The following is a 26,885-nucleotide window of genomic DNA, read 5'->3' on the forward strand; positions in this document are numbered from 1 at the left end:
AGACTGGCAAATTTCTCCTGAAGACTGCATAAGAGACAGCCAGGCTCATTGTCTGAAACAAGAATACTTAAAATTGCTTCTAAAAGTAGCCTGTATTACTGGAGTTCAATTCTGAATCAGCAAAGAAATCAAGATGCACTGGAAGTGACTGTTTTGAAACCTGACTAACTGGTTTCTGAGCAAGTACCTGTAATTGCTTTCTTCTCTCCTCTCTCCAGTTTTGCTTGCGGGGATTCAGTATAACCACCATGTTCCACCGGCTGCTCCACTCTTTTCATCATGGTGCCCTTGAAACTCATCTGAAGTTGGCTAGTATACTTTTCGTGCTGCAGACACAGAAGCAAAAATGTGGACAAGGCTATGCAGTGCCATACAACAGGCAATGAAAAGAGCAAACTATCTCCCCATGTGATGATATAAGAACAAATATCGTGGCTGTGCTCGAGAACAAGAATAAAAGACATGCCTGAACAAAGGCTATGGAGTTATATAAACACCAGCTGAGAAGCTTTCAAATACCTCATTTAGAAGGATATTAAGTGACATTGCCCCAAGAAACATCTCATTAGGAAACACTTTAAAAAATAACCTAAAGACAGTTAGAATGAACGCCCCTTCCATTCAGAATTCAAATACTGAACCCTCTCACCGCTCTTTAGTCTCACAACAGCATGATGAAGTCTTCCAAACCCATCCTTTTATCTACCTTCTCTTAAGGCTTCAGTGACACCTCAACATATTTTATCATTAATTGTCTCACATCTGGACAGAAGGCGCGGAAAGCTGTACTGCATAAAGTTAGGTTCCCCTTACAGCTGGGCAGTGTTCAATGATCTAATTGGATCTACAGAAAAGGGTGTTTCCATAAAAACCAGGTCTGAGTAAGTTCAATGAATGATTCACCCACTCCTACCCTCCTACACAAGTAGACAAATATGGAACCTGGGGTGTGAGACTATAACTGTCAATTGAAGGTTGACATTTGGCATTGGTATTTCTTGTTCTAAATGCTGCGTAGTGTTGCTGTGAGCTGTGAAACACCTATGGCATTCCACCCCAGAGGGGCCTGACTTTCTGTCATGGGTGAAGTGAGTCTGGTCTGCTTTGTATCTGATCCTGCAGCTCATGCTTAGGGGAGCCAATTCATTGAAGTAAGTGAAAGTGCTCTATAAGGAAAGTCATAAGGATGATCTAGGATCTTTGGAGAGACAAAGAGGCTATTGAAATTGAGATTGTTACTGAGAGTAAATTGAGCAAACGTTGGCTCATTGGAGGAAGCATTAAGGGGCTGACATAAGCCACAGCACCCAGAGAAAGGTATTCACTCTTCATTGCTTACTTTCTAGGAGGACATTGATTTCCTGCTGAAGAAAAGTTGAATGTGCTGAGGGTTCATCTTTATACACTAAAGTGCCCTTAGTTTAGCAGGCAGTCATGAAATCATAAATAATTTCAGTTAGATGCTAGTGTTGGGAAAGGACAGAGTAGATCTGGGCTAGCTGGGAGCTACATCTATCCTCAAGGTGAGGTCCTCCCAAGCACATTTTGAAGGGAAACCTTAAGTTGTGGTTTTTTCCACAAGTCATTATCAAAGCTGTCACCGGTGTGCTGAAAAAGGTAGGGTGTTGTTTAAGAAAATGCTGTAGGGTTTTGCTGTTTAATGCTGTCATCGCTTCACAAGTACCAGTATCTCCATACAAAACCAACATGCGTGCTTACCTTTAATGCTTCCTCTGGTACTTTGTGTTGAATTTGTTCCAAGACATACATGTTAGAATGTACGGCACTTGTTAAGGAAGCAGGGAAGGAATTAAATACATAGCGATACTGTAGCTGAAACAGACGTGATTATACAACTGGAAAAGCCTAAAAGGAAAAAATTGATGAAGAAACTGAAAGTTGTCGTCACTCTACCAGAACTAAACAGCCCAATATAATTATTGCCTTAAAACGACACTGTATATTTTGCAACATATAGATCAATTTCTATAGGCTATATTTAGCCTTTAGGCACAGCACTGTGTGATACACAGCTGGACTGGACCAGGAGGAGCCGTGGGAAGGAATTCAGAGCCATGACTGTTCACTCACAGCTCCTCCTGCCCGTCCCCCTCAATGCCCAAGCCATAACTGGAATAGTCCTATGTGGTTGTGCAAGCGGAGGATGGGTAGCTTTAGTTCCCTGCATAGCCACATAGGACCAGGGCTCAATCCTGCTCTGCGCTAACAAGTTTTTGGTCAGTATTAGCTTCTTGTGTGGAGAGTAACTCGGGGGGGGAGGGGTGAAATGCTAAAACCTCCCCAAAAGGGCAATACTCATGTGTTTGGGCTCAGATAATTTCTGCTGCACAGAAAATGCATAAAGGAAACATTCAGTAAAGCAGCCCTGTAAAGATTACACAGAGCAGAAGGGGGAAAAAAAACAACAGGGTGGGAAATGTTAAACTAAAAATAGACACAAGTGGCATGAGCATAGCAGGGAAACCTCACTAGCCTGTGAGTGCCACTCTCAATGGAAAAAGAGCTGCACGCCCTTATGCAACAGAGCTCAGCTGACTCATAGCATAGAAAAGATGCTGCCTTCAGTATAGGGCTGAAGAAGAGAGGCACAGAAAGCACTCTGTAAAATGTCCTGGCAAATGGGCAGAAATCATATTTGGTGCAGTTTGTGCTTAATGATGACTGACCCTGCAGCCCTCACTCTCGGAAGTCTTCCCATTGAGGAGCAACATACAGATGCCTAGTCATTTGCAATATTTCATTTCAACAGGAATAGCCACAAGTCAAGGCTGCATGATTAGGCCCTGGTACTATGACGTACAATGCCCAGAGCTACTGGAAAAGTTCAGATCTGTATCACAGTCATTAAAACCTACCAGCACTCTGGCCTTTGGCTTAATACCTTGGATGCATTCAAGTTTACAATAGTCTTCTTCAGGTTTCTGTATATATCAAATCAGAGATCCCAAGAGGTGATATTGGAGTATTATTAATAATATGCCAACAGATTAGCCATACAAGTCACAATTCAGCAAGGCACGTGAACATATGCCTCACTTTAAGTATGCAAGAAGTTCTGTTGCCATCACTCGCACGCTCAAGATGGGGCACATGTGTAAGCACCTTGCTGGATCAGTGCCTTATACTGCAGTATGGAGAGGCCTTCACCAAGCCGAGGCCCCATCATGCCACACACTGTACAAACACCTAGTCATTGACAGGTCCCTGCAGCAAAGAGCTTACAGCCTAAATGACAAGATGTGACAGATGGATGGAACAAACCACTAGGTGGGTTGGAAGGGGGAGGATGCAGATATCAAAGGATGTTTCAGCACAGACGGGTTGTCTACACATTTCATAACCAAACAGTAGTCACATGTCCAGGGCCTGGCCTCCCTCACCAAGGTGCAGTTTGCAGCTGCAAAATGAATAGATTTACCCACATATTTAGCGCCAGTAGCGATTTGCTGGAGCTAGACATTTAACTACTGAGATTTGCATGCACAAGTCACCTGCAGGCAAAGCAACACAGGTGCATTTTTGGCAGACAAGTTTTTCCTGAAAATAACGGGATGGGCCTCAGTATAGCAGAATATCTGTACTGTGAAGGGGTAAAAAAATAAAATCCTAGGAGGATGTTGTGCAAGCTCTCTTTCTCATTCTCTCTCCCCCACCCCTCTCTCTCTCATACACACACACACACACACACTTGTAAAAACTATACATAATTTCATGTCTGCTCCCAGACTGGTGCCTAGAGAAGTGTAACATCCAGGGCTCCATAAAAAAAAAAAAAAAAAAATTCTACTTATAGACTTTCAGGTCAGAAAGGACCATCATGATCATCTAGTCTGACCTCCTGCATATTGCAGGCCAGAGAACCTCACCCACCCACTCCTGTAATAGACCCCCTAACCTCCGTCTGATTTAAAGACTTCAAGTTACAGAGAATCCACCACTTACTCTAGTTTAAACCTGCCATTGTAGGAAGTTGCATTATCCCACCCCCTCCAAAAACGTATCAATCTCAGTCTCGAAGCCAGTTAGGTTTTTTGCCACCACTGCTCCCCTTGGAAGGCAGTTCCAGAACTTCACTGCTCTGATGGTGAGAAATCTTCAACTAATTCCAAGCATAAACTTGTTGATGGACAGTTTGTATTCATTTGCTCTTGTGGCCACATTGGTGCTTACCTTAAATAACTCCTCTCCCTCCCTGGTATTTATTCCTTTGATATTTTAATAGAGAGCAACCATACCTCCCCTCAGCCTTCATTTGATTCGGCTAAACAAGCCAAGCTCTTTGAGTCTCCTTTCATAAGGTAGGTTTTCCATTTCTCAGATCATCCTAGTAGCCTTTCTCTGCACCATTTCCAGTTTGAATTCATCTTTCTTAAACATGGGAGACCAGAACTGCACACAGTATTCCAGATGAGGACTCACCAGTTCCTTGTATAATGGTATTAACACTTCCAGGTCTCTACTGGAAATATGCCTGATGCATCCTAGGGCTTTTTCATGGCCGCATCACATTGGTGACTCACAGACATCCTGTGATCAACCAATACACCCAAGTCTTTCTCCTCCTCTGTCTCTTCCAATTGATAAGTCCCCAGCTTATAGCAAAAATTCTTGTTGTTGGTGCCAAAGTGCATGACCTTGCACCTTCCACTATTAAATTTCATCCCATTTCTATTACTCCAGTTTTCAAGGTCGTCCAGATCTTCTTGTATGATATTCCGGTCTTCATCTGTATTGGAGGAACTTTATGTCTTCTGCAAATTTTATTAGCACACGCCCACTTTTTGTGCAAAGATCATTAATAAAAATGTTAAATAAGATTGATCCCAAGACCAATCCCTGAAGAACTCCACTAGTAACCTCCCTCCCTGACAGTTCATCTTTCAGTATGACCCTTTGTAGTCGCTTGCCCCTTTTACCAGTTCCTTATTCACCTTTCAGTTCTCATATTAATCCCCATCTTCTCCACTTTAACTCATTATTTCCCCAGTGGAACGATATCAAATGCCTTACTGAAATCCAGGTAGATTAGATCTACTGCATTTCCATTGTCTAAAGTATCAGTTATCTTCTCAAAGAAGATCAGTTGGTCTGGCATGATCTATCTTTTGTAAAATCATGTTGTATTTTATCCCAATTACTGTTCACCTCTACATCCTTAACTACTTTCTCTTTCAAAATTTGTTTCATACAATTGAGGTCACATTTACAGGCCTGTAGTTTCCAACATCACTTTTTCCCCCTTTCTTAAATATAGGAACTATATTAGCAATTCTCCAGTCATAAGGTATGCTCCTCCCACCCCCCCACCCCCAGTTTACAGATTCATTAAAAATCCTTGCTATTGGACTTGCAATTTCATGTGCCAGTTCCTTTAATATTCTTGGATGGAGATTATCCGGGACCTCTTATTTAGTCCCATTAAGATATGAGAGCTAGAGATGGCACCTATGATGGGTGCAGCTACTGCCAACATAAGGCCCGATCCAAAGCCCAGTGAAATCAAAGGGAGCTGATATTTGCATGCTTTGGATCAAGCCCACAGTGCAGAAATTCTAAGCTGATGAGCCATGCAGAGGCTCTGAAAGGCAATACCAACACACTTAGTCATTAGCCATAATTAAGGGTATTTAACCCTCAACATAACAACAGAGAACTTAAAAACAAAAATAGTGTGTCATGCCCTGCTCAGGCAATAAGGATATCGTAGCCAAAGCGAATCACGTCGTTCAGTTTTAATGTGATGTATTTCTGGTCAGGAATCCGGACGTCGTTCACAAAAGTCTGCAAGACAGAATCACAGACCCTCTTTTGATGAAAGGCATAATGTTTACATATTTAGCCAAGCAACCCAATGGAACACATGTATAAACTCTGAAAACACCTAGCTCCACCTAAAAGCCAGTGAAAACAAAATATAGTTCGACAATCGTTAGAACTATTCATATTCTGTGTACTGGATTTAATTTTCTTTCGCCATTACAGTAACACCCACATGCCCCCATGGAGATGAGTACACCACCATGTTAGGCTCTGCACATGTGCATACTATGAGACAGGTCTGTGCCTCAAAAACCTTACAATTTAAATAAACTGGAGAGACTAGGGATGGGGGACAGGCATGAGAGGAAGCATCATTATTGTTTGTATTGAAGTGATACCTAAGGCCACATTGTGCTTGGTGCTGTATAAACACAGAACTAAAAGATGCTCCCCTCCCCCAAGGAGCTTACAAGCTAATTATTCCCTTTTTACAGATGGGGAAGAGAAGCCCAGAGAGATTAAGAGATTTGCCCAAGGTCACACAAGAAGTGTGAGGCAGAGCTGGAAATTGACTCCAGGCCTCCTAATAGGAAAGAAATGAATCCACATGTGAGAATGAGGCAATTGTGTGTAAGTGCTTTTTGTACGTCCAGTTCAAAAATAAAAAGAGATCACAAACTTAGGCAAACAAATGCTGGCATGCTGCTGGGGGCTAGGCACACAGCTGCACTTAGATCAGGAGATGGGCACTGGCAAACATTGGGAATTATCACATGCTCGGAGGTGGAATTCTATATAGATAGGAAATGAGCAGCAGCTGCCAGTTGTCAGGTTTTCAGAGCTGCAGTGCAATTCCTTCCCTGGATGGATAAGGGCGGAGTCACTGCTTGCGAAACACACCAGAAAACTGACTCTTTCAAAAATGACTTTGAAGAAACAGGTTTACAAAGGAAAATGAGCAAATATGCCTTCAGTGCCGGGGCATAACTTCCCCCTCCTAATCCTTTCACAATGGCCCAGGTTAAGCATGCGTGACAAGACCCAGTATTAAATCCAGTGAAATATAGTTTAGAACAGGGATCAGCAACCTTTGGCACGCGGCCCATCAGGGAAATCCGCTGGCGGGCTGGGCCGGTTTCTTTACCTGCAGTGTCCGCAGGTTAGGCCGATCGCAGCTCCCACTGGCCACGGTTCGCCATGCCAGGCCAATAACAGGTTGCGGGAAGCGGCGGCCAGCACATCCCTTGGCCCACGCCGCTTCTCGCAGTCCCCATTGGCCTGGCATGGCGAACCAGGGGGAGAGGGGCTGTCTCCCCTTACAGAGTACAAACGTCCCAACGTAGAGCTTACCTCTTCTAACGAATGCTTGTTTGTTGTATTTACTACTACTAAATATTCATATTTATTTAAAGCAAGAGCACAGCAGCCTGCATCACCTCTGCCATCACCTATCAGTCCCTTTCAGCTGTTGCTGCTGCTTTGCCACAGTGACTTGCCTGCCTCAAGTTCTGAGCTAATGAGCCGTCTACAGTATTTACGTAACAAAATAATAATACTGGGCACTTCTGCAGGGCTTTCCATTTTCAAACCACTTTGCCAGCAATTAGTTACCCTTCACACAACGCCTCTGTGAGGTACATAACGACGCATGATCATGCACATTGCATAGAGGACAACACTGGCAGAGAGCCCAAGGCCTGGTCTACATACAGTTTTTGTACCAGTGTACTATTTAAGGGGAATGATTTTTTTAAAACCAAAATAGTTATAGTAGTACAACCCCCAATGTGGACATAGTTATAAAGGTATCTTATACAGATACAGTGTATTCTCCTTTCCCTACAGAAAGGGCTCTACCAGTATAAAGCACCTTTATACTAATATAACTGTATCCACAGTAGGGGGCAGTACTGCTTTAACTACACCGCTTTAGCTAAAGCAGTACAACTTGTGTGTGTAGACAAGCCCTAAGTGACTTGCCTGAAGCCACCCAGTGAGTCGGTGCCAGAGCAGAGATTAAGACTCAAGAGTGCGTCTCCCAGTTTTATGCTGAATTCATTAGGCCACGCTTCCCTTCAAGCTTAATAACAGAAACAGGGCGGGGGGGGGGGGGGGCTATTCTCATTATTTAAAAGGCGATTTTTAAATGGTTTATCTCAGAGAAATTAAATGGCATTCCATACTGTACATCCTTAATTAGTAAGACAGTTGGCTTGTCGCAAAGGTCACCCTGCTTAGCATGAACAGCTGACTGAAGAATCTTTACTGGTTTTGCAGTTTTATAGAGCCAGTCAGAAAATTTCAATGCAAAACAGAGACAAAATTTCAACCCATTTCCAACCAGCTCTACAATTTTATTAGCAACTGAAGAGTTCAGCCAGGCTGAGGTTGAGGGGGGCAGAGAGGTGGGGAGAGAGAGAGCACCAAAATAAAGGAAAATAACTTCAATGGATGTGTGTTTATCTTCTAGTTAAACAACTCACTACTCAAACCAGCCATGCACACACTTACGCAGGTGTTAGGCTTCACTCCCATGAGTAAGTCCCATTGACTCAAAATGGGTCTATTTCGCAAGTAAAGTTAAGTATGCTCATAAATGTCGTACGATTAGGACCTAGACATACACAGTATATACGTCTTAGCCAGCTGAAGAATTTACAACTTACCCCATTTAAGCTCCCAAGATCCTTCACCCTGTGCTCATCTTTGTCCTTGTCATAGTTGATTACAGCATGCTGCTTATCCACACTGCGGGACTGGGAACAAAGGCATAATGAATTTGAGACTGGCCAGACACAAGGGGTTAGCTTAATAAAAAAAAAACAAAAACGGTGATATTAGGCTCACCTGGTATGGGGGTTGGTGGGAGATAACATATTATTAATTACTTTATTATGTAAGAATTCTGTTCTGGAAATACCTGCACATGGGTAAATTTATTCAAAGGAATAGTCCCACTGACTCCACATGATGTTACTTGCACTCAGTACATTTAATCTTCAAAATGCATGAAATTAACTACAGGTAAAATAAACTGTGTGTGTTCTATTTTGTACATGATCTTTATAGTTTTGAAAAATTTAAATGAGGTCACAGAAACTCTCTGCTCTATATTTAGGATTATTTTCAATTTCCCAATATGACCTGAATTCTAACTGGAAAAAACTAGACCAGTCAATGAAAAGCACATCAATATAAACCTCTGTAGTATCTCTGGGTATCTGCAAAAATGAACAAACCACCAAAGTAAGGAGGCAAAGCTACACTTTTACTGAAAATCTATCAATCAGCTGTTGGAAGAGAGGAGTTGCTCCCCTTCTCCAGGTATAGACACACTGGCTTCCACAACACTATTCTAAAAATGGCTCTACCAACCTGCTTTTAAGCAAAGAGAGGCCAGCACTGTTGTTTCATGAGAATTCAAGAATTAAAACAAAAGAATGGCTTTTTTGTGACAAATATTGTAACAGTTTCCTATAATTTTTTCTCCCTTGCTGATGTCAAACATGTTGATAATGTTCCTAGCAGCAGATAAATCCTCAGCTTTTTCTTCTTTTTTCCAAACTAAGTTTCAACCATGGGAATGCGTCCTCCAGAATGACCCCAACTGGTTGATTGGAAACAAACATATATTCAATTTGGAGGTTATATTTATATATCGTGAGATAGCCTACGTCATTTGCAACCTACTGCAGAAAGCAGAAGTTATTGCTTAGATATGGGGAAAAAAAAACAGGTTTGCCTCAGGGTGCATCACTAAGATTGTGGTATCTCATGAAAAAAAATAAATCTCTAAGTAAAGTGGGTCACCATTGAATGTAAATACAGTCAGTTTCAAATGAAAAATGATCCTTACTGCTGAGGCAATTCTAACTGCCATGCCATCCAATAGGTGTCATTACTCTAGGCAGTTGAGCCAGGAAGTTTCCATGACAGTTAAAGCTGTACAACAGTTTCCATGATATGAAAATGTCTTCTGGACAACTGATATTGCATGCAGAGAAGTAACATTCAAGAGCGCCTGCTAGACTCCCACACATTTACGGCAAGCCCCTACTAACACCACCACTTTCTAGCTCTCATATAGTGCCTTTTCCATCACTCTATTTCAAAGTACTTCACAATTGTTAACATATTAATCCTCACAACACCTCTGAGGGAGGGCCGGGCTATTATCTCCAGATAATACAGATGTGGCGCAGAGAGGCTAAGTGACTTGCTCAGGGTCATACAGGAAGTCTGTGGCAAAGCAGGGAATTGAACCCCACTCTCAAGTCTTAGGCTTTTGCCCTAGCCATTGGGCCACATAGTGTGTGACGAAGACCCGAGATGAGAGATGGACGGACACAGACATGGACACACAGGGCTACTCACACAGGAAGTGAAATGTGTTCATTTTTATTTTGTATTTGTATTGCAGTAGCACCCAAGAGCTCCAGTCATGGGCCAGGACCCCATCTTGCTGGGTGCTGTACAAACAGAACAACAACAAAATGGTCCCTGCCTCAAAGAGGCTGCGGGCTTCATCCCTTTATTGTAATTCTTTCTGTAACCTCAGTTTCATGGCTCTCTACCTCTGATGTAAATAACTTGCAATGACAGAAGAGAGTCCCGCCAAATGTGTATGGAATGTGGGCAACTTTGGGCCTAAAACAAGGGACCATCTGAGAGGGTTGCACATACCTCAGGACCATGAGTTCCTTTGATAAAGACTTCATCTCCCTCCACAAGCTGTAACTCAAGCTGCCCTGCCCTGCCCTCAAGGATAATACAATCTCTTATGTGGTTTCACAGTGCCAAAAGACGGCCCAACGGTGCAAGCAGGATATACCGCTGTCATAATGGGAGACGACCAAGGAACCTGCCCTTCAAGATGTTGAGTGCTCATTACCCATTAGGTTGCCTCCAGTAGGATTTAAAGGTTTGTTGCTGTTGGAAGGCATTGGCTACAAGTCCTCCTATTCTCGTGTGGCAAGTCAGGGAAGCAGGTGCTAAGCTGGTCCAGTTGAAGCCTAGTGGCAACTCAATCTTCTTAGCACTTGTTAAAAGTCTACACTGACTTGGCTAGACTGGAGTTTTAGGACATTAACTCATCTTCTAACAGCAACACACCCTTGAATCCTAGTCAAGACAAACCCACTGCCATCGATGGAAGCTGTGGGTGCTCAGCACCGTGCAGAATTGGACCAGGAAGGAGAATAATGGGCCAAAATCAAGACATAGGTATAAGTTTTACTACTGCTCTGAGTTATTGCCTCACTCTGGAAGAGCCCCTTTGATACAAGTTCTTGGCTGGACCATTCATAATGAAAGGTCTTGTACCAGCCACCAGCAGCTAACACGAACAGGGATTCCCTGGTTCCTGGGCTAGCTGATGCTTGAGGCATCACAGTCATCAGTGGTGTCTACAGAAATGGAGAGCTCTGGGCACAATGCTTGTTAATAAACATTTATCGTAGAGCCAGCTGGCACTTATGGTGTGCCACACAGAAATTAACGCAGCAAACATGTGATGATTCCCCTACCCCTCCAGCCCCCCCCCCAAAAAAAAAAAGTTTATGACAGGTTATAGAGGTCCTGATTCTCTCTTGCACCAAGATAACAGTCCGTGTAGAAGGGGGACATAGGGAGTGTGGACATCAGGGGTTTGGTTACATTTCCCTGATTCTCAAACTTCCCTGGCTATGGCCTTGATGTACATTAGCATAGCCTTGGGGCTACTGGAACTTATGACAGCTGGATACTGTCCCGTAGGGCCCATGTGCTAGCTGAGAATTGCCATAGGGGAGCAGAGATCTGCTCCACTCCCATCACAACTCCTACACCAAGAGGGGATAGGTTGGTGTAGGAGCTGACTATGCTGACTCAGAACCAAGAAGTCTTCTCCATGGAAGAATTTTCAGCTGTAACCAAATTGCATCTTCCTTGTACCACACTGGTGATGCAAAAGGACCAGAAATAGGGTGAAGAATCTGGCCCACAGTCTTGAAACTACTTGGCAGCATCTCTTTAAAGAAAGCATTAAAAAAAAGTTCATATTTTAACCGTTATACAACTAACACTGATGCAAAATGCTGTGCTCTCCTGCAGAAAAGGGAATTTTATTGCTTTCAGTTGTGTCAACAAACGCACACCATAAGAATCAGCAACAGGCGCTCCTGAGGGCTTGTCTACATGGAAACCAGAAGCAAAATAACTAACATGAGTTGTAATTCATACCTTTAGTTATTTCCATGCAAATCTGCCCATGCTCACTCTTATTTGGGAGCAGAAGTGGCCTATGATGACAACCCTTCAGTTTAAGAGAAATAGCTTTCACTTTCAGTGTAACAGTAACCTTAAGGGCTGGAGGCCAATCAACCTTTGTTCTTCCGGTTTCGAGCAGAATGCTTCAAATCCTACTCATGAACAAGAGGGACTTTGATCAGCTTCAAGATTGTTAGACTAGAGCCTGATCCAACTCCTACTGAAGTCAGAGTCTTCTCACCGACCTCCTTGGGAGTTAGTCAGGCCCCTGGTGGATAAAGTCACACAGAGTATGAACAGCCTCATTTACGTCAGAATTTTAGGAACCATCAGCTTATTAAGCATTTTGACTCAATCAGGCTGATGAAGGTGATAGAGTGAGAAACATGTTCAAATTGCATCCTCCACTGCAAAAATACAACAGTGCTCTATGTAACGTGGGGGGGTGGGGGGAGACACGTCAAAATGGAAACACTGCTATCTGAATTTCTCATGCGCTTCTTTTAAAAAAATTCACAACAGCTTGTCTAAAACAGTCTTTATAAAGCAAAAAACAAGTGAAACAAGCTGACAGCTGTAAGTATTTCTCAGGAGGAGTAAAGTCAGAGATAAACAGGGCACTGGGGAGGGATAGCTCAGTGGTTTGAGCATTGGCCTGCTAAACCCAGGGTTGCGAGTTCAATCCTTAAGGGGGCCATTTGGGGATTGGTCCTGCTTTGAGCAGAGGGTTGGACTAGATGATCTCCTGAAGTCCCTTCCAACCCTAATAATCTATGATTCCAACACTAATACAAGTATCACTTCTATTCCACTTGGAAACACCAAAAACAGGGTTTCATCTTCTCAAATGAAGGGGTGGAGGAACAACTGTTTGAATGGAAGCCTAGAGCTGGAAAGAGCCAGACAGAGGGTTACACCCCAGGAGATGGGGAGGGGGCAGAACATGGTGGATAAAAATCAATGATTTAAAAATAATAATTTAAAAAATGGATTTTTTTATTTAAAATCATATTTTTGGTGATAAAATGCTTTTTGAGGAAAAAAACTTATCTAAAGATAGTTCTAATTAAGATACTATAGAATTAGAATGTATGAGACAATATATTCATATAATGTTTAAGAAAAGTTTTGTAAATGAGTTCCAGTCGTTCATGGATTAGGGACCCAATCTTATGGGGTTCCAGGGGCTTCTGTATAGATTATTTAGGTCAATCTTTCTATCTACCCAATGGGACTCAGTGCTCAGACTAGAAGATACCATCAGAGATGTTTCGTTTTGCAGTAGTTCTCAAACTGTGGATTTGTGTCTCCAGAGGTAACATGCTTGCTAACAGCAAAAATGTTTTAAATAAATAATATATAGAGGTGACAAATAACAGACCTCAACTCTATTGTCTCTCTGCAAATTTGTGTACACAGAGTCAATCCCTTACCTCAATCTAAAAGTGCAAAGTTTCAAAAGGTTCAATGAATAGAAGCTTGTTGGGGGTGGAATAGCTCTGGACAAGGAGAAAAAGACTGGAGATAAATGTGAGAAGCGAGGGACATATCCTTGTTTTGTTAAAATATTATATGTTTGCTGTTGAAGAAAAAAATCCAGAATACTTAACATTGTTTTAGTTAAATAAAAACAATTTAAATGTCTGTCTGGTGATGTTCTCTTCCTAATACAGCATGACGAGAAAATCCTCCAAATATTAATGATTAACCTGTTGAACTGGAGATAGTTCACCTCCCAATGACTTCAGAAATATCAGCTTCAATTACCTTTGGTAGATTGAAATAACCAAACAATCATTCATTTTTTTTATATAGCTACAAAACAAATCTGAAAAGTTTTCAAATTAAATCACTGTTTAAAAATGTATAGTGTGGACCTTCTAAAAATGAAACATCTATCTCTGAGTTGTGCAGAATATGTATTAAGGTTATAACAACCAACAAGAATGCACTTTTATGTAGAAATCCATGATTAAATCAAGTCTTCCTGACTAGTGATTTAAATCATGATTTAAATCAATTTGATTTAAATCAAATCCACCCTGGGGCAGAAGGAGAAATTCAAAGTTTCTCCAGTTCTAGTACAGAGCCCACTATCAGTTCAAATAATTTATCTTGTAGACAAGAAGTGTGCTTTTCCTCAACACTCAGTAACAGCATTTACCATATTTTCTGAAGGGTAACATGGAACAATACAATCTTGACTTACACAGTATTTTTTTTCCGTAAATATAATCACTTCTTAATAACGTTACGCTGCTCTGTTTCTCCAACACAGTCTATACTACACCATGTTTTAAATACCTAAAACTTACCATTTACCTCAAATTAACAAAGTTATTCAAAGGGAGAGGTACTGTACACTTTGATAAGCCCCCTAAAGCCTACATTAGATGGGGGCATATTTCCAAACACACCTACCTAAATCTTTGTGTGCCAATCTCAAAACCTCCACCAACACCCTGCATCAGCCCTTTCATTTACTGCGACTACCCACGTATGTCTGTGGTCCTTGAAAACACGCTCACCACATTAGTCACATAGCCTCAAATCCTGAGCCTGCTGGGTTAGAACTATAAGCAGCTTAAAAATGTGGCTCTGCAGTGCAGGAATCCAAAGTAGCGGAGTCCCCATGGAGGGAGATCCCATAACGCAGAGAACAGATATTGTATGGCAGGTCTCCATGGCTCTATGGATAGAGAACAGGGAGGGCTCCAGCAATGATGCAGGGAGGAGAGAGGAATGAAAACAATGGGCCGCTGACAGATTCAAAGTGAGATCCACAGGATCAGAAACCTGCCTGGGGATAGAGACGGGGGAGAATCAAGCCGTCCCTTACATTTCCCCATACGGTTTAGTAGCAGTCAGACCCCGGGTCTCTACGTAGGTCCAGATTCCATTTCTCCCCAGGCTCAGCACAGGACCCACAGGCAAAACCCTTCCGCTTCAGCTTTATGCACAGGATCAAGATTTGCAACTCAACCTTTGGATCTGAAACTCAGTGCCAGGAGGGATCAGTGTACGGGAGATAAATAAGGCTGTCAGAAAGTTGTGGTTTTAGGTTCAAAGGTTGCGGCCACAGTGTGTTAAAGCTACGGTTTTGTCAAAGGAAGTTGCATCTGGGCCAAATTTAAGTGGCATTGAGGTAGGGGCACCATTTCAGATTGCAGTGACGGAGGCAGCTTACAGTGGGCGGTCCAGGGGCCACTTAGGCCCAGTGCGGGCACACACTGCAGGGAACAAGTCCCCAAGTGTGGGCACCATGTGTTGGGGGAAAGGAATGTAGGGTCTTCCCTCTCTGCACCACATCCAGCCCTGCCCCCCCAGCCCAGTTGCAATCATAGCGCAGAGTGCGCAGGAATGCAGGGACCTGGCCCCACATCCCAGTGGCAGCACAGGCTCCCCCTCCCCAGACCCCACCTCCTCCATGCTGCAGTTCCCTGCTGGGCCTGGCTTCCAGAGGCTCATTTCAGCACCGCCCGCCCTTGGATGCTGCTGTCAGCAGCAGGGGCCAGCCTCTCCACAACTGGTTCCATGAGTCTCAGCTCCCCGCCCCCAAGGATGCAACCACAAACAGCCTCCCCCTGACAAGAAGAACAGCCCAGCTTGAGTTGTGTGTAGGCTAAGCACAGGAGGGTCAGCTCCCTGGCCCACCCTATCTAAACGGTGCCCTTGCATCTCTCCCTGAAATTCAGCCCAGCTGCCCCTCCATCATGACAGAGGCCAAATTTGCGAGTGGCATTGTGGAAAAGCTGCCATGAATGCAGAAAGTTACTGCTTCCACAACAAAGGTGCAGTCCGCAACTTCCTAAGAGCCTCTGAGATCAAATAAATACACAATGGCAGTTGCTGTATTCTGTATGTTAACGATAGTCTGACGTGTGTCACTGGCACTTAGATAACTGCAGCGCTCTGGCAGCAACCTGCAACAAACGTTCATTCTAAGTCAAATACTTTCCATGCTGAGCAGGTTACACTTCTGTCAGTAACAGCTGTTACTAGCACTCTGGGAAATGCTCACAGCTAGCCACAGTGCAAAACAGCGACTGTCCCAGTAAGGAAATTGAAACCTCCTGGTGTCAGCCTTTTAAACGGGACCACCAGAGCATACTCTGATTTGAAATTTGCTCACTTATTATTTTTACAAGTAACACCCAAAATTCACATCACCAAGTGAGATTATCCAGCTGGATTTGTCTACTTTGTGCATTTGACAGCACTGTGTGTACAGTCCATCTCGCTATTTCTCTAGTACAATCAGTTAAGCCCTGCATCAGATCTGTTACAATGGACACACGTCAAAGTAGGGCATGCCTTGGCTTCAATGGGACTCTGCATAAGGCAGGGGTTTGTGCTAGAGTAGCCCACTGGTCTGTGAGTGTTACGCATCTCCACTTTGTGCCCAATCCACAGGGGATATGAGCCTATTACAGTCCCAGGAACAGAGCCAGGCCTCAAGCAACAGAGGTTGATGCTTTTAGTCCAGGGGTTCCCAAACTTTAACAACCTGTGAACCCCTTTCACTAAAATGTCAAGTCTCACAAACCCCCTCCTAAAAGTTCATATTTCCAGGGATTTTCTCCTTTACCTGAGTATAAGTTATAAAAGCAGTGAACTTGGAAATATAAAATGTGTTTTTATGACACGCTTATTACACACTATTTATTATGAATTATTATTCATCATTACAGTATTTTTGTTACATTATGAAAACAGCAACACTCTTCCAAGATCTCACTTTTGTAGCTTGTATCACTTTGAATACGCTTGTTATAAGACAAGGTTCCTACGTTTCATCAAGGAGTATCAGATGTGAAACAGCATAAAGGGATTTAAGAAGCCAACTCAGAGAGTTCCCCCTACACAAGCATTCAGGTCTTGAGCAGTCCAGGCAAACAACGCACATTACAACAAAGCTTAAACTTGTTCTTCATAATAATTTTAAAAACAACACTAACTGCCTATTTATTTTAAAAACAACAAAAAATATCCACCTCCCTTTCCATTTCTTATAAGGAGTCTTGAAGTTTAAATCTCCTCAGCGTGATAGATATGCTGGCTTTGATCCACTTAGCTCTTGGAAGTCCCGGGGCTCCGGGCTGCTGTCCCCGTGCTGCCCAGGGTCCCTAGGGACAGTTCTGTCCGCCATTAGGGAATTTTTTTCCAAGAACCCCCTGTAACACTTCGTGAACCCCCAGGGGTTCACAAACCCCAGTTTGGGAATCACTGTTTTAGTCCCACCACAACCAAGATGGTGGATACAAATAGATTCCAATGCAGGACTGGCACCCTAGTATAGCAACCAGGAGCGGGAAAATATTTAAACACACACCACCCCGGAAAATAAAATAAAACTGCGAACTCCTAGCAGCTGGCCGGGGGATTCAGAGGTGGGTGCAGTGCTGGAAACTATTTAATCCATTATTTTGAAATAGACTAGCTTTGCGGCTGACTAGCGCTTTTGTGGTTTTATATCTGTGGTGCTCTCGCCACTTGTCAAGATCTCCAAGGTAAGATTCTAGACAGGGGAAGGAAACAAACCCGTAATTTAGCAGGTCAGGATCTAGACTCATCCAGGAGTATAAATCTTAACCAGAAGAAACGTTGAATTTTCTCACCCAGTTTGAAATAACGTGTCTATAACGCATCGTTAACCATCTCTCGACCCAGCTACTGCAGCTTCCTCCTCCCTGGTTTCCCTGACTCTCTTTGTGCCATTCTGTAAGTTGTCCAGAAGGCTGCCACAAAAGTCTGGCTTGTACGTTTACTAGGAGCAATGACAGGCTAATGCCCTTTCTCCCAAACACACATACAAATAATCCAGTCACATCCAACCCTCTTCTGGTCCCCTTTGCTCTCTGCCTCGTGTCCTTCAATTCCAGCCCAAGCTACAGTATTCAAAGCTCTGCTCAGCTTAGCTCCTACTCTTCTTTTTGCTTAAGCCCTCACTACCTTTCCTCTGCTCAAGCTGCCTGAGATCTGCCCACTTCACGTCACACTACTCATCCCTGTTCCTCCCTACCGATTGCTTGCTGCATGGGAACCACCTCCGGCCTTTCCCTGCAGGGTCTACCATGCCGCCAGCCCCCTCAAGACCTGCTTCTTGGGTGAGTTGAATAAGCCTTAACCCACACTTCCTTTAAATGTTAGCAAAACAGACACGGGAAAACACAGAACCAAAATAGCAAGGCTATAGTCAGACATCATGAAACTAGGAGGACATGAGTTAATCTCCCGACTCTTTCACTTGCTTGCTGTTAGAGAACAGCCCCCATTTATATGTGGTCTGTAAGGCTGTAGGCACCTCAGAGCAGGTACCTTTGTCTTCAGACTAGGGCTGTCACGCGATTAAAAAAATTAATCTCCATTAATCGCGCTGTTAAAGAATAGAATGCCATTTAAATATTTTTTGATGTTTTCTACACTTTTAAATATATTGATTTCAATAATAACACAGAATACAAAGTGTACAGTGCTCACTTTATATTTACCTTTTATTACAAATATTTGCACTGTAAAAAAGAAATCGTATTTTTCAATTCACCTAAGTACTGTAGTGCAATCTCTTTATCATGAAAGTTGAACTTACAAATGTAGAATTATGTACAAAAAAATAACTGCATTCAAAAATAAAACAACATAAAGCTTCAGAGCCTGCAAGTCCCCCCATTCCTACTTCAGCCAATCGCTCAGACAAACAAGTTTGGTTAAAATTTGCAGGTGATAAAGCTGCTCACTTCTTGTTTAAAATGTCATCTGAAAGTGAGAACAGGCATTCACATGGCACTGTTGTAGCTGGTGTCGCAAGATATTTACATGCTAGATGCACTAAAGATTCATATGTCCTTTCATGCTTCAACCACCATTCCAGAGACATGTATCTATGCTGATGACAGGTTCTGCTCAATAACAATCAAAAGCAGGGTGGACCGACACATGTCCTCTGGAATGGTGGCTGAAGCATGAAGGGGCATATGAATGTTTAGCATGTCTGGCATGTAAATACCTTGCAACGCTGGCTACAAAAGTGCCATGCGAATGTCTGTTCTCACTTTCAGGTTACATTCTAAATAAGAAGCAGGCAGCAGTATCTCCCGTAATGTATATAAACCTGTTTGTCTTAACAATTGGCTGAACAAGAAGCAGGACTGAGTGGACTTATAGGCTCTAAAATTTTACATTGTTTTGTTTTTGAGTGCAGTTATGTAACAAAAAAAATCTACATTTGTAAGAGATTACACTACAATACTTGTATGAGGTTAACTGAAAAATACTATTTCTTTTATCATATTTACAGTGCAAACATTTGTAATAAAAATAATATAAAGGGAGCACTGTACACTTTGTATTCTGTGTTGCACTAGAAATCAACAATTTTGTATGTAGATAAACATACAAAAATGTTGAATAAATTTCAATTGCCATTCTATTGTTTAACAGTGCAGTTAATCGCGTTACTGCAATTAATCGACAGCCCTACTTCAGACATGTCTGTGAAGCGCCTAGCCCACTTAATGAACAAATAAATAGTTATGATAATCTGAGACCTGGGGTCAGACCTGCCCTTCCAGCACTGGTGCTAAAGTCAGTCCCAGGGCAGAGGGGAGGCAGCTTCTGCCTCCTGTAATGAAGGGCTGGTTCAGCTCCTATGGGCCCCTGCAATGGTACCATAAAGCTGGAGCACAGGATTGCCCTGACCTATCCTGCTTCCACCCAGGGCCGGAGGAGGGGGGTGGGGGAGGAAGGGAGGGAAACCAGTACAAATTACCGGGGCCTAGCGGTCTGGAAGGGGGCCTGGGGCCAGGCTTCGTTGGCCCTGCTTAGCCGGTCCACCCTTGCTGGGGGGCCCAAAACCTTTTTTTCACCAGGGCCTGAACCCGTTCTCGGCGGCCCTGCTTCCACCCCAAACAATGCCAGCACCAATGCCTCCACAAGAGGGACAGAGGGGCATTAGATCCAGTGGAGCTTGCTCTGCAGAACCCATAGAGAGTCTCCTGAGCCCGGGTATTCTGGAAGGATGCTACAGCACAAGATGAATTCACCCAATGAGCATCGGCTAGAGTGAAAATGTAGCCAAGTAGATTAAAAAGTTCATGTCAAATCTCCTCGAAGCCACAGCTCTGTATGGCTTATTATACGCTATACATATGAGACCAAAACACCATGGTAAAAGAACATCATTAAGACTGCAAATTCAAACTCTCAGAAGTTAGGAAACATCAGAAGTAAAGTTGCCTGTGCAATCTTAATTCAGACACGTTGGACCTATGCATTATGAAAGTATTTAATTACATAACCACGCAGTATTTTCCCCACCAGGTCCCCATCTCATTCAGCGCACAGGGCAGACAGAGCTCACTGAATGAGCAGCTATTCAATATTTTGTTTTCTCCTCATTGTTCTATATGTGGTTCCTTATTTACTGCACATTGTTCAACCCCTGCTCTGAGGACAAAATTATTAATTGCCTCATAGGCTTTTCGGTGGTGCTCGTCACTACAGAATCACAGAAATGCAGGGCTAGAAGGGATCTCAAGAGGTTATCAAGCCCAGCACCCTGCACTCAGGCAGGACCAAGTAAACCCGGACCACCCCTGACAGGTGTCTGACTAACCTGTTCTTAAAAACCTCCAATGACGGGGATTCCACAACCTCCCTTGGTAACCTATTTCAGAGCCAAGGGCCTAACAAGGCCCCAGAAGGCCCCTGGGCAAGAATAAATTAGGGGTCCCTTTCCCAATTCTGAAATCCACCCCAATACAGCCCCCTTCCCTCCATCCGCTTGCTCCTGCCTAGCTCTGCATAGCCCCAATCCAGCTCTCCCATCCCACAGCTCCTGCCTAGGTTCCCTCCAGCTCCCTCCCTATAGACTCCCAGCTCTCCCAACCCCAGTCCAATCACCCCTCCAGGCCCTTTTAGTTCCCCTTCCACCCCTCCAACTTTCCTGATCCCCCTCCCAGCCCCATTTCAGGCCCCCACAAGCCCTCCCTTAGCTTCCCCACTCAGTCCCCTCCACCTCTGCTCCAACCCCAGCCTCCCACACTGAATAGTACCTGGACTGGAACGGACCCCTGCAGGACCTCACTAGATACTTCCCCCCAACTTGACAGTGAACCATTGATAGACTATCAATGAATAGTTATCAAACAGTTGTGAACCCATCTCATAGTAATTTAATCTAGAACATATTTCCCTAATTTGCTTATGAGAATGTCATGTGGGACTGTGTCAAGGCCTTACTAAAATCAACATCCACTGCTTCCCCCTGTCCACTTGGCCAGTAACCCTGTCAAAGAAGGAAATAAAGTTTGTTTGGCATGATTTGTTCTTGACAAATCCATATTGGCTATTACTCTTTACCCTACTATCATCTAGGTCAGGGGTGTCCAAAGTTTTTTGGGGGAGGGCCAAATATAGAAAAATAAGGAAAGGCCCGGGCCACACACAAGAGGTGTACCGGAGCCCGGGGCGAGCGGACCTGCCGCAGGCATGACTGCGGCGGGTCCCGTCTTCCCGCGGCTCCGGTTGAGCTCCCGCCGGCAGGACTGCGGCAGGTTCGCTCGGTCGGGGCTCCGGTGGACCTGCCGCAGGCATGCGGAGCTCAACCGAGCTGCGGGCCAATAAAAACTGACCCGCGGGCCGCAGTTGGCCCACGGGCCGTAGTTTGGACACCCCTGATCTAGGTGCTTACAAACTGACTGCCTAATAATTTGTTTCATAGATTATAGGACTGGAAGGGACCTCGAGAGGTCATCGAGTCCAGTCCCTTGCCCTCATGGCAGGACCAAATACTGTTCCTGATAGACATTGATCTAACCTACTCTTAAATATCTCCAGAGATGGAGATTCCACAACCTCCCTAGGCAATTTATTCCAGTGTTTAACCACCCTGACAGTTAGGAACTTTTTCCTAATGTCCAACCTAAATCTCCCTTGCTGCAGTTTAAGCCCATTGCTTCTTGTTCTATCCTTAGAGGCTAAGGTGAACAAGTTTTCTCCCTCCTCCTGATGACACCCTTTTAGATATCTGAAAAGTATCTTTCAAGGAATTGAAGTTAGGCCGAATGCCTGGTCTATAATTCCCCAGGTCCTCTTTGTTTCCTCTCTAAAGGCAGGTACTATGTTCAGAGGTGGCTCCGGGCACCAGCGCAGCAAGCACGTGCCTGGGGCGGCAAGCCGCAGGGAGAGGCTTGCCAGTCGCCGTGAGGGTGGCAGTCAGGCTGCCTTCGGCAGCAAGCCTGCGGGAGGTCTGCCGGTCCGGCAGCCTAGGCGGCAATTCGTGGCGGGTATGCCGAAGGCGTGGGATCGGCAGATCACCCGCAGAAACGCTGCCGAATCCACGTCCACAGAGGACCGCCTGCAGGGATGCCGCCGAAGGCCGCCTGACTGCCATGCTTGGGGCGGCAAAAAACATAGAGCCGCCCCTGACTATGTTTGCCCTTCTCCATTCCTCTGGGACCTCACCCACTCTCCATGAGTTCTCAAAAGATAATTGCTAATTGCTTCAGCTAGTTCCTTAAGAAGAGCCTTGCACGGATACAACCTCTGTATCTGCATCTGATCCGCAATCCACAAAAATGGTCCATGGATATAAAGTGGATATCCACAGATATGCAGAGCTTTTGATACAAAATTTGTATCAGCATCTGATCTGCAATCTGCAAGAACAGTCTGCAGATATCCACGGATTTGCAGGGCACTATCCTTAAGTACCCTAGGATACATTTCATCAGACCCTGCTGACTTGAATACTTCTAACCTATCTAAATAGTCTTTAACCTGTTCTTCCCTATTCCTTCCCCCTTGTTAATATTAATTGTGTTAATCATCTGGTCACAATTACTCTTTTTAGTGAAGACTAAAGCAAAATAGGCATTAAACAACTCAGCCTTATTGACGTAATCCCTTATTAATGGGGAAGGAGAGCTAAGTAGAGGACCTAAACTTTCCTTCATCTTGCTCCTAATATATTTATAGAACCTCTTCTTACTGCATTTACACCTTGCTAGGTGTAATACACGGTGTGCCTTAGCAGTTCTCATTTTGTGTCGACATGCAAAACATGAGTACAAAAGAATAACACAAGCAAGTTGTCCATATTTCCACTTTTTGATTTTCAGGTCATTAAAGAGCTCACGATGGAGCCATATTGGCCCCTTACTATTCTTCCTTTTCTTTAGAGCCAAGGGCCTAACAAGGCCCCAGAAGGCCCCTGGGCAAGAATAAATTAGGGGTCCCTTTCCCAATTCTGAAATCCACCCCAATACAGCCCCCTTCCCTCCATCCGCTTGCTCCTGCCTAGCTCTGCATAGCCCCAATCCAGCTCTCCCATCCCACAGCTCCTGCCTAGGTTCCCTCCAGCTCCCTCCCTATAGACTCCCAGCTCTCCCAACCCCAGTCCAATCACCCCTCCAGGCCCTTTTAGTTCCCCTTCCACCCCTCCAACTTTCCTGATCCCCCTCCCAGCCCCATTTCAGGCCCCCACAAGCCCTCCCTTAGCTTCCCCACTCAGTCCCCTCCACCTCTGCTCCAACCCCAGCCTCCCACACTGAATAGTACCTGGACTGGAACGGACCCCTGCAGGACCTCACTAGATACTTCCCCCCAACTTGACAGTGAACCATTGATAGACTATCAATGAATAGTTATCAAATAGTTGTGAACCCATCTCATAGTAATTTAATCTAGAACATATTTCCCTAATTTGCTTATGAGAATGTCATGTGGGACTGTGTCAAGGCCTTACTAAAATCAACATCCACTGCTTCCCCCTGTCCACTTGGCCAGTAACCCTGTCAAAGAAGGAAATAAAGTTTGTTTGGCATGATTTGTTCTTGACAAATCCATATTGGCTATTACTCTTTACCCTACTATCATCTAGGTGCTTACAAACTGACTGCCTAATAATTTGTTTCATAGATTATAGGACTGGAAGGGACCTCGAGAGGTCATCGAGTCCAGTCCCTTGCCCTCATGGCAGGACCAAATACTGTTCCTGATAGACATTGATCTAACCTACTCTTAAATATCTCCAGAGATGGAGATTCCACAACCTCCCTAGGCAATTTATTCCAGTGTTTAACCACCCTGACAGTTAGGAACTTTTTCCTAATGTCCAACCTAAATCTCCCTTGCTGCAGTTTAAGCCCATTGCTTCTTGTTCTATCCTTAGAGGCTAAGGTGAACAAGTTTTCTCCCTCCTCCTGATGACACCCTTTTAGATATCTGAAAAGTATCTTTCAAGGAATTGAAGTTAGGCCGAATGCCTGGTCTATAATTCCCCAGGTCCTCTTTGTTTCCTCTCTAAAGGCAGGTACTATGTTCAGAGGTGGCTCCGGGCACCAGCGCAGCAAGCACGTGCCTGGGGCGGCAAGCCGCAGGGAGAGGCTTGCCAGTCGCCGTGAGGGTGGCAGTCAGGCTGCCTTCGGCAGCAAGCCTGCGGGAGGTCTGCCGGTCCGGCAGCCTAGGCGGCAATTCGGCGGCGGGTATGCCGAAGGCGTGGGATCGGCAGATCACCCGCAGAAACGCTGCCGAATCCACGTCCACAGAGGACCGCCTGCAGGGATGCCGCCGAAGGCCGCCTGACTGCCATGCTTGGGGCGGCAAAAAACATAGAGCCGCCCCTGACTATGTTTGCCCTTCTCCATTCCTCTGGGACCTCACCCACTCTCCATGAGTTCTCAAAAGATAATTGCTAATTGCTTCAGCTAGTTCCTTAAGAAGAGCCTTGCACGGATACAACCTCTGTATCTGCATCTGATCCGCAATCCACAAAAATGGTCCATGGATATAAAGTGGATATCCACAGATATGCAGAGCTTTTGATACAAAATTTGTATCAGCATCTGATCTGCAATCTGCAAGAACAGTCTGCAGATATCCACGGATTTGCAGGGCACTATCCTTAAGTACCCTAGGATACATTTCATCAGACCCTGCTGACTTGAATACTTCTAACCTATCTAAATAGTCTTTAACCTGTTCTTCCCTATTCCTTCCCCCTTGTTAATATTAATTGTGTTAATCATCTGGTCACAATTACTCTTTTTAGTGAAGACTAAAGCAAAATAGGCATTAAACAACTCAGCCTTATTGACGTAATCCCTTATTAGCTCTCCTTCCCCATTAAGTAGAGGACCTAAACTTTCCTTCATCTTGCTCCTAATATATTTATAGAACCTCTTCTTACTGCATTTACACCTTGCTAGGTGTAATACACGGTGTGCCTTAGCAGTTCTCATTTTGTGTCGACATGCAAAACATGAGTACAAAAGAATAACACAAGCAAGTTGTCCATATTTCCACTTTTTGATTTTCAGGTCATTAAAGAGCTCACGATGGAGCCATATTGGCCCCTTACTATTCTTCCTTTTCTTTATATGGGGACAGTTTGCTGTTTTGCCTTTCCTACTGTCTCTTTGAGAAACTGCCAGCTCTCCTGAACTCCTTATCCCTGAGATTGTCTTGCCATAAAGAGTTTGGTGAGTTAGTAGCTGAGTGTTTCCTAAACATTAACGAATTTATCTTCCCAACACCCCTGCAAGGGTATTATCCCCATTTTACAGACAGGGAGCTGAGACAAAATTATTTAGGCCAAAAGATTCCACTAATTTTGGGTGTCCAGTTTTAGACACCTCAGACCTGATTTAGCAGAGTATTTACCATCCCACACACGGTCCCAGTTTCCTTCCCCAACCAGCCTCAGTTCCCCATTCACAGCCCCTTGTGTGATTTGTCTCTTCCCTAACCCTCCCCGCCAGCTCCGGCTCCTAATGTGCCCCTTTGGCTGAAGAGCCCCCAATCTCAATCCAGCACCCACACCCTCCCAGGCTCCTGGGCCGGTCTCCCCCCATTCCTGGCTCCTTTTCCCAGTCTCGTTCCCTGGACAGTTCCAGTTCTCCCCTGCATCCCACGGCCTTATCAGGGCCTCTCTTTCCCCTCCTCCCATCACATTGGTTCGTAATCCCCAACCCCTTGGTGCCCAACCAATTCCAGCTTCCTCTTCCCCCCACACAGCTCCCAGTGCCAGATTTTTTTCTTTCTTTTTTTTAATGGTTGGTTTTCAGTAAGAATTTTCAGTTTATGAAAACTTAATTCTCTTCATTTTTGTTAAAGCCCCAAATACAATAAAAGATTAAGAAGGTGGTCAGAGTTGATTAAAAATGCCAATTATATTTTTCAGGAAAGTTTGAAAAAAATTGTTGTTTTCCCCCTAAATCCCCCCCGGGGAAAAAAATTGTTTTGACCAAAACAAAAAACATTTTCATGAGAAATATTTTTAATTGATTTTTTCCCCAAAAAAGGTCATGCAAACTTGGCATTTTTTACTATGTTATTTAGAGGTGGACCTTGAAACCTTTACTCTCATTGAATAATATCTTACTCCTTGGATAATCTCATTGGAATCAAGAGAACTACTTGAAGAGCAAACTCAACGTGAGAATGGCAGAATTGAGCCCCTAACTATTTATAATAATCCAGGCTGCACCTCAAAATACAAGTTAAACCCAGTTTTTCCCTTTTACTTATGTTCAGAACCAAAACATGCCTCATAACTACTTGCACTAAAAAGCCTGACAACACCGCAGAAGTATTTTAAATATTTCTAATCCTCTAAGTAGGTGTAGAAGATTTCCAGAAAGATTAAGTTCCTGCCTAGCAAACCAATTTAGTTTCAAGCTTTGAGGCTACAATCTTCTTCAACTAGTTGACTGCTAACAGTAGATCCAATCTACTGGATGAAATAAGTGAACCCGGGTCAAAATAAAGCATATAGCATCCCTTTATAATTCTGTAACAAAACAGTAAAGCATTTTAATTGTTTAGGAATCTATTGTTACCTCGAAACAACTCAACTA

General features: G+C 44.0%; 1 protein-coding gene across 4 annotated transcripts in view; it reads right to left on the bottom strand.

The window, feature by feature from the left end:
* The window catches only part of CEP170B (centrosomal protein 170B), a 143,911-nt gene that overhangs the window by 58,340 nt on the left and 58,686 nt on the right, over positions 1–26,885 (bottom strand). For all 4 annotated transcript variants that reach the window (XM_039536697.1, XM_039536698.1, XM_039536695.1 and 1 more), the window contains exons 3-6: positions 8,448–8,537; positions 5,724–5,802; positions 1,720–1,778; positions 188–326 (exon numbers count right to left, since the gene is read on the bottom strand). In XM_039536697.1, the coding sequence (XP_039392631.1) occupies positions 188–326; positions 1,720–1,778; positions 5,724–5,802; positions 8,448–8,537 (367 nt within the window). The remainder of the gene's footprint in view (positions 1–187; positions 327–1,719; positions 1,779–5,723; positions 5,803–8,447; positions 8,538–26,885) is intronic.

This window comes from Mauremys reevesii, linkage group 4 (assembly GCF_016161935.1).
Source record: "Mauremys reevesii isolate NIE-2019 linkage group 4, ASM1616193v1, whole genome shotgun sequence".
NCBI classification, from domain to species: Eukaryota; Metazoa; Chordata; order Testudines; family Geoemydidae; genus Mauremys; species Mauremys reevesii.